This window comes from Anabas testudineus, chromosome 22 (assembly GCF_900324465.2).
Source record: "Anabas testudineus chromosome 22, fAnaTes1.2, whole genome shotgun sequence".
Lineage (NCBI taxonomy): Eukaryota > Metazoa > Chordata > Actinopteri > Anabantiformes > Anabantidae > Anabas > Anabas testudineus.
This window is the reverse complement of record NC_046630.1, coordinates 12,543,313-12,552,542: the sequence shown is the minus strand read 5'-3', so window position 1 is coordinate 12,552,542 and position 9,230 is coordinate 12,543,313. Positions and strand designations below refer to the sequence as shown.

General features: G+C 39.8%; 1 protein-coding gene across 1 annotated transcript; it reads right to left on the bottom strand.

The window, feature by feature from the left end:
- urm1 (ubiquitin related modifier 1) lies at positions 1-8,707 on the bottom strand. Its single transcript, XM_026338861.1, has 5 exons — positions 8,658-8,707; positions 6,875-6,945; positions 2,701-2,782; positions 944-992; positions 1-384 (listed from the first exon to the last, which is right to left on the bottom strand). Exons 1-5 carry the CDS (start codon positions 8,690-8,692, stop codon positions 316-318), a joined length of 306 nt encoding a protein of 101 aa, XP_026194646.1. The 5' UTR covers positions 8,693-8,707; the 3' UTR covers positions 1-315.
- Positions 8,708-9,230: the final 523 nt, after the last annotated feature.

Genomic DNA, 9,230 nt, shown 5'->3' with positions numbered 1-9,230 from the left:
CAGAGTCATTTCAGAACATAAGATGAGGCCATTTTGTCTTTGACAGCCACGCTGATCATAATATACACATTTCTTGAAAACATCCACAGTATTCCCGTCTTCTTCCATATTTTTCCCTCCGTAACTATCTCTGAATTTCCACTCACTCCTGTGAACCGTCATCAATCACCTCAGCGACCACGGTGCAGGTTGACACATTCACATCGTCCAAAGGGGTGACGTGTTGTTGGGACGTGGGGGGAAAGAGCAGAGAGTGCGGAGGATGTGGAGAGAAGGCCGTTACGTAGTTGTCAGGGATATCGTAGCATTTCATTTCTATCCTCCATGAAGAGTAGAAATAAACACAACGTTGTCTCGGTCTTGTAGTTGGTAATCCAGCTGCCCCTGAGGTTTAGAGAACACACAAAATATTCAATATTCAAACATATGTACAAGACAAAGGAGACATATCAGTGTTTACCAACACAAATATGTATACTACTCCTGTGTTCCCACTGGGATTCTATCAATGAAAAAAACTTTTCATTTACGTCCTGTGCTGAGTCCTGTAATTGAATCAATGGATTCAAATTGAAGCGTTCAGACTGTGTGTGCATGTAAATATGTGTTCAGATATGAGGCCCCAAGGACAAACTTGTTTAACACTTGCTTTTCACAATATATGACACATTAAGGGACTGAGAGAGAATGAACAACCTCAGTCACGTGCAACCAGTCGCCCCGATTTCAACGTCCACAAAAACCATTTTATACAGTCGTACAGGCTGAAGACATAAACACTGCTGCATGCATGACGTAGGTTAAAATAATACATGTTTTTACACACTGCTGGACACACACACACACACACACACACACACACACACACACACACACACACACACACACACACACACACACACACACACACTACCTGACAGTGAGCATGGCTCATAGTACTCACCATTAGCTCCCAGTCTGCATCATTGATAAGCACCAGAATCCCAGGTCTCCTGTGGGAAAACGCATCGTTGTCAGACGTATAGACGTATTTTCCGAAAGTAACACAGATGCAGACACACACAGACTCAAATAGTACTAATATTACTAAACAGTAATAATATTGTATGCATTCAGAGGAAAAAAAAAACCCAACAACCTAATATACATACATATGTTAAATTATTTATAATCATGAGAAAATACTTGAGTTCTGCTGAAAAAAGAATGAAAGAATACAAAGAAATAATTAAATGATGTTCAATAAAAGGCAGATAGAAAAAAATATCACTTTTTCTGAGCATGGTTGATTTGTTTCCTCACGCTACTACACAAAATTAATGTAGCTTGATTAAAAACACAGTGCTGACAATAAGAAATATGTAAAAAATTGTTGTAAATGTCAACAAATGTTATTTTAATTTAAATAGTACCCCAGAGAAAACAGGAAATTAAATGCGACGTGTTTCTATGTTATTCACAGTATAAAATGAATATACAACCAGCATCATGATCGAGAACAAACACTGTGAAATTCATGCTAGTTACATTTATTCCATTAGTGTAAGTGACTGCATGTGTGTATTTATGTGGTCATGTTTCAGCACATACTGAATTGCTGTGAATGTTAGGTAATTTAAACTGTATAAATGAACGAATAAAGCAGTTGTTTTACCAATCACAATTCTCTAAGTGTTTTCTGGCTAACAAGGACTGAAATAAAAGAGGGTGAGATACTAGACTAGAGAGAAAATAGGGAAAAGCAAACTGTCACCAGAAATTAATGAGGTCCAAACATAACCCACGAAACTTAAAAAATATCACCACCCTTATTAAAGAGGATAATGGGAATAATGGGGGAGGGTAACAACAGGCATCTTCGCGCCCTTAACAGATGTGTTTTTTTTTTTGTTTTTTTTTCCTGAAAGCCACAGAGGCAAAAGTGTTAATGTGCAGTAGATAGCGAGATGATGCCTGAAACAGATACTGATGCCTCTAATATTGTTCAAACAAGCTTCTATCCACATGCATAGACGCTCTGTGACGTCACTGAGAAAGGGCAATGTGAGACGAACCTGTGAGGACAAACACGCATCTGCACAAGCATGTACGTGGAAACACACACACACACACACACACACACACACACACACACACAGGGTAGGACATAGACAGGACAAAAGAATAGGGGAAAACGACAAGGATTGCAAACTAATCACCATCCATAGATCTTTTAAAAAGATAATGAAGAAACACCTTGATGATGGTTTCCAAAAAAAACAACAACTGTTTGTGCAGCCAACATGAGGTATGCACAAACACACACTAATCTATAAGGTTTATAGGCAGCCCAGCTTTTTCTCCATTCATTGCATAGGTGGTGCTATAAATAGTCCTGCACAAACGCAGCTGTAAAAGTCAGCCGGTCCTATAGAATGCTTTAAGCCCTAGACCTAAACACACACACACACATAGACGTGTGTGTGTGTATACAAACACACGAGCACGCACACATGTGCTCATAGGTAATGCTCTGTTTTAAACCTATAACTTGAAGCTGGACCTTCACCCCCAGTAAAGGTCCAGCTTCTATTTAAGTTGCAGCAAATTCCTCAGAAAGACTCACAATCGAGTTTAATTTTACGTTTTGTCATATTCTGTTTCCTTAAGGTTGTGCTATCGTGCACAGATCAAGTGTGTGTCAAGTGCGCGCACACTTACACAGAGTCTCCCTGGACAAAGAGTTCAGGCCGCTCCTTCAGCAGGTTCTGTTGGATCCAGACCAGCAGCTGCTTCATATCCCCTAGAAAACAGACACACACACACACACACACACAAACAAAGCCCATACACAGACAGACAACAGAGGTCATAGGTTAGGGGTTATGGGTCAAGGTGCACGGTTCCAGCCCCCCGGTCGATGTGACGCGACAGAAGCACCAGGCGGGACGAAGCTGTGTATATGTCTGTGAGCATGTATATTTATGAGTGTATGTGTATGTTTGGGGGGAAAGGAGAGGACACTGGAAATGGGGGAAGGGTTGACTGATGTCAATGGCCGAGAGCGACATTGTTCACCTTGGTCAGAAAAAAATAAAATGAATTATTTGTGCATAGAAATCTGGAAAGGACTGAACAGATTGGAAAACAAAGATCAATTGCAACTGGACGTAATTTTTCGAAAGATTAAAATTAAGAAAGAACAATCACATTAAGCCAAAATATATAAATACAATGATATTTCCCTCTTGCTCCATATGTGTTGTACAATTTTCAACTGATCTAATAAAAATGACCAGTAAAATGCTATTCCAGAATAATATTATTCTTAGTATTAAACACTAAATGCAAAGCTTTGCAGTGATGCTTGAATTTTTTAAGTCTGACCTCTTCAACAATCAGATTGACCTTGTCTGAACAATAGATTGAGCTTCGCTCAAACCAGCTGAAAGCCTCAATGGCAAGGACAATAACAGGTTTTAGGATAAATCCCCACTAAACAACTAACAATGAATATATTATAGTTATGGTATCATTAACATTTAGATTTTTTTGTGGGGGTGTTACTGACCTGTGTGTTTCCTCTCACAAAAAAAAAAGGGTTTTGATGAGGATCCAAAAATCAGGTTAATGGAAAAGAAAATCTTCTTGTAACTAATTCCTGATTGTGTGTGTTTATGTGTGTATATATGATCACAGCTGTCTACTTAGTACATGTGCACAGCGACTCACAATAACACTTGAGAGTGGGACTGCAATTTCTGGTAGTGCACACACCAAAATTAGCATGATCAGCTTCCTTTGCCAGTTTACACAGTTACAAAAAGAAAGAACTCCACAAGAAGAAAGTAAATAAATAAGAGAAGAAGGGAGGAAATGTCCAACAGGAGAGAGGAGCAGCAGATGGCGCAGATACGAAGGTAAGAGGACAACAGTGAGTCATCCGGAGCCAGGTGTAAGGAGAGCGGTGAAGCCGTAGCAGGTAGGCGTCAAACCGCACGGGGATTTGTGAGTTCAGCAGAATCAAAGGCAGAGCTAATCTCACATTAAAACAGCACAAAGGCGCCGGATTTGACGTGAAATTCATACAACAAATGTTGCACTTTACTTTGCTTTTTCAATAAATCGTTCAATTAGATGTAGAAGGCAAGCTTACAATAAAATCTAAAATTACTGAAAACTCCAGGAGTCTGGAATCCTTCAGAAATTCAAAGCACCTGCCTTTTTCTGGTTTCATATTGGGAGAGGTGTCTTTAATTTCAACTCTGACTAAACAAAGCTGATATACATTTGTTTTATGTTGAAAAACTGCCCCCAAAGTTCACATCTGATTTATTCATATATAAAAACATATAAATTATTGTGCCTTGATCCCAATCAACAAACACTGATAAGAAAAGCAGATATAATGAAATAAAACACACACAGATTCCATACAGTTTTATAGAAAACAGCTTTAAAAGAAATACATTTAGCTTGGGGTGGGGTGTGGGGGGGCTTTTTCTAGAAACACCTGCCTGGTCACTGTGGCTATGGGGGCAGCAGATTGTGTGAGTGATATGTAATGGGGAGTGTGAGCGTTTCCGAGCCTGTGTGCACGGTGAACGGGTTAATTGCAGTGCTGTCGCCCAGCTCAGTAGTATAATGATAGTGCTACTTTTCTACATTTCTAGGCCTCCATATAAGAAAAGACGAATACCACCCCCAGCAACACACACACACACACACACACACACACACACACACACACACACACACACACACACACACACACACACACACACACACACACACACACACACACACACACACACACACACACACACACACAGTACTAGGTAGTGAATATTGACCCGCACCTCTGCGGTGCTAAAAACAGAACTAATCACTATAGAAGTCATAACTTCTTCTTTGTAGTGACTCCTGTCTTTGCTTTTTCTCTGCTTTGGACTATTAGTATTTTTCGCTATCTTTACCTCTTGTCATTGCATCTTCTCAACCATTTATTTTTTCATTTCTCACTCTCCATCTCTCGTTTTTCTGCCCTATAAGTGGCTTTCTTATAAAAGGTTACACAAGTCTACAGCCTGAAATCATCCACAGACTAATGCAAAGATCCAGGTTTATGAGAAGGAAATTGATAAAAATGAAAGGGAATGGAAAAAACCTCCGAACTGCAGAAGTGAAAGGACAGAATACAGATATTAAGAGACTTAGATATGAAGGTTTTTGTTTCATGGCCCAGGTGGAGGGGAAAAGAAATGGAGGGAACAGACCGACAAGAGAGAAGGGAAAATGCGTCACAGGCTCCTAATGCATCTTGGGATAGCAGCGTTGTGTGGGTGGAAAAGGAGACATGGAGGGAGGGGGGGGCGAAAAGGCGCCATTTTGATGCTGATTCAAAACCGTTCCTGCTTTTCTTTTGTGCGTGCGGTCCCCCACTCCCCTTTTACTCTCCATCTACTTTTCTGTCTTCGTGCGATTATGATGGTCATGTGAGGGGGGCGGGGGCGAGCTATCCATCTTTCAGCTGATGTGAGGGGCAAAAACTGTGTGATCCTTAGACCACGGGGGTTATGTTGTGTGTGTGTGTGTCTATGAGAGAGAGAGTTAGATAAAAAGAGTGGGGGTGGGGTCTTTCAGTCGAGGGTCATCAATCACCGACTGGGGTCAAAGAGAAATACGAAGGATTCAGAACCAATTATATCTGCCTTCACTGCACCCCCCTCTGTGCTCCTACAGACACACACTGATGGGTAAGGCAAAATTAGTTCAGTGCAACATTTTCAGGATCAACAGACCTGGCAGAAACACAACCGGTCCAGACTTTAGATCACAATGAGCACATACAGGAAGGAAATTATATTAAAAATGTCGGTGCTCCTGTGAGGCTAAAATTGTGAGCTCTGTGCACAACATGACGAAAACGGTAGGTTGTGTAATGTTGTGCTCACACACACAGACTGCCCAATGCAGCAAGGTCATATCTGGCTGACATTCCCTTTTGTGGTCAGCGTTTGTCTTTTTGTTGTCCTGGTAACATCAGCAGCATGTATGAACATCCTTTGTTTAATCAACCACCAAAGACACATATCGCTCTCATTTGTAACACACACACACACACACACACACACACTTCAACGTATATACAAGCAGCTGTGACACACAGCCTACACAATGACCCAGGTCCCGAGCTGGTTTGGGAAATAAAGTCAGGCTGCATGCAGGTTTTCCTTCATTCATGCCGAGTTAGTAACCAAAACTGAAGGGAACCTGAATCAAGGCAAAATAAAATCTAATCAATTTGGATCCTGAGGTGTTAAACTTTATATGAATTGAAAAATGAGCACATGCCCAACAAAACAACCATAATGGTCTCAGACATGTCCACTGCTCTTTTACAACCATCAGAAGCAACATCAATTTCCCTTTTAACCCCATTTCCTTCCCTCAAACTCCTCAGCATTACTTTCAGAAAAGTAAAAAAAAAGCAGAAAGGATCAATTTAGAGACAGGAACAGCAAGTCATAATGATGTTAGAGAAGAGGATAAAGGGAGGAGAGAAAGGTCGAGAAGAAATGAAAAGTGAGGGAAAGACAATGGTTGATAACACTGACATATGACACAGAACTGTAAAAGGGAAGAAACAGCCAGCTTGAATTCATTTGTTTTTAAAAGTAGCTGCCACTTTATTAATACAGAAACATGTTAGTTGTAAGTTATAATGTTATGTAATACAGTACAATCACTTTTTGGTCAATGTATAAAGTATTGTTACTTCATAAGGTGCTGCAAACTATTTCATGTGAGAAATTAATATGAGAAAATACTGAATTTATCATCATTTGGTTTAGCAACATGTGATGTGAAGGCACAGGTGATAGGTGATACTCACAAGGCTCTAATTGGCTTGGAAGAGTCACATGATGTTCCTTCACGCCATTTAAAAGTAGCTCTGCTCCTCCTCTAGAAAAACAGAGTGTTACATAAACAGTGTGTTTCTGACTCATTTAGATAGTAACTGAGTGAAGGATCATCTTCAGTCATTAATAAAAACAGGTCTGCACTGCTGAACCACTCCAATGAAATGCTTTCAATAAAAATATAGTTAAAGATACAGAGTCCAGGGTCCAACATTTCCAATCACAAAGGTTCTGGTTCTGTTTGGATTAAAAAACTTTGGACCTTGAGCAAAACGTGCAGCTTCAGGCTCACATGGTGTTACAGGGTTCAGGTATACAACCTGCTGCTCCCAGCCATGACTAGGGAGTCCAAGTCTCCAGTCTTCATAAAAAATGTAGGTCTGTCATCATCTCTGAATGATAAATCCTTAATTGGACACGGCATTTAAACATTTACATTTGTGTTCATGCTGCTGAGACAAAATCCTTTCAGTGCTTGGCCTATTAACTGAAGCTGAAGTTGGGCAATGTTGTTAGACAATAGAAATTTAAGAGATTCCAGTGTGGCTTTAGCTTGTAGTGACAAATATAAGATATTGACAGACTAGTGGGAAAATCCCTCCCACCTCCTCAGAAGGACTGCGATGGCAGCATGATGTGTGCTTCAATGCAATGAACTACTTTGTTTGGACAGGAATTTACTGAATTAGTCTAAAAATTATATTCTTGCCTGATAGATATATTAATTAAAAGTCATCCTCATCAATTTTCAATAAGCTTCTTGTCTGGGGAACACAAGCATAGAATTTATTTTAAACTTAATTGTGCCTTCCTTATTTTAAATGATCTGTGTGCCTGGTTTGAAATCTCCTTCAGATGATGTCACTGAGAGAAGTTGTTCAGTTCAGATCATGTTTATGTACATCGTACATTGGGATGAGTTCTGGAGAAGGTGTGTTGGAAATAGACGACATCATCTAAACAGAAAAACCCAGATGTATGTACTTAATGAGTTAAGCAGAGTAGTCAAATAAGTCAGTTTTCATTGCAATCAAATCTATGCTAAATAATGATAATAGTCTGTGAGATCCACTGCCCTGTTTCCTAGAAACATTTCATGGCTAAAGTGATCTCAGTCACATTTTAAAAGGTGAAACTGGACACTAGGTTCTGTCTGGAACCGGTTTCCTTTTCCTATACAGCTACCTGGTCATTGCTCCATTTGTTTTCATACTGTTTACTGCTTTCTCTGTGCTGACACCATCACTACTGCGCTTATTGTAAAATGTGCAGCAGATACATCTGGGTAAACGGCACCAGGGCCCAGAACCAAGGAAAGCTATGGATCCTGCAGAATATCTGCAGGTGCTCAGATATATATCGAGTGGTTATTATCAACTTAAACTAGTTTTGAATCTTTACAGCCTGCAAAGTGCGAATGGACAGATTGAGAGGATGTTTAAAGTCGAGGATGACTGTTTTTATTTTTATGATAGTTTTTCTTCCTTACTTGCTAAATCCTTTAAGCCAGTACACAGTCTCGCTCTGCTGTTCTCTGTAACACCATAAGAAGCGATAATGCCGTGAGGGATGTGTCATAAACAGACTCAAAACGACGAGGCAGCTAATTGTTTCTACACCGATATGAGCTGATTTACACACACTCAGCATAACCATAGAAAAATAGTACAGCAGTCAATAAAAGCATTGTTTCAGCATGTAAAAATAATAAAACAGTGCTATTAAAATATAATAAATGGCTTAAAATTCGCCTACCCAAACTCCAGGTGAATCGCTATGGGCGCTGCCATGTTGTTGGCACATGCCGGAAGTAGTGGAGCCTAAAGTAGGAAGTGACGTAATTAGACATTAAAAGAAAATAAGAGCATATTTAAAAACAAATGCGTTGGTATTCAGTATATCGTTTTCAGTTCTTTCTCCATTTAGCAGCAAGCATTTTGCACAGTGTTTACAATTTATGAATACTTCTTTGAATGCTTACACAGCCCTCCGCAGCTGAGGAGAAACACACCGGGCTCGTCCATGATGCTCTCCACCTACTGCAAGACCTCAGGGCTTGATGGGAAACGCGTGGCTCTCACCTGATCTCACATCTGTTCGGTTTCAAAGGGTTAAAATTCACAGTGAAGATCCATAATAAATGTGATTTATCAGAAAATAGGATCTTAGTCTGAAACTAGACTTCTTAGCAACAGATTGCATTCAGATTACTAAAATAACATCTGCACAGATGTTTCAGCCCTGACAGTCTAATAGACCATTAACCTAAATGCATATATATCTCAGGTTCCTATTGGCTGATTAATGTTTTAAATTTATGTGTAATGG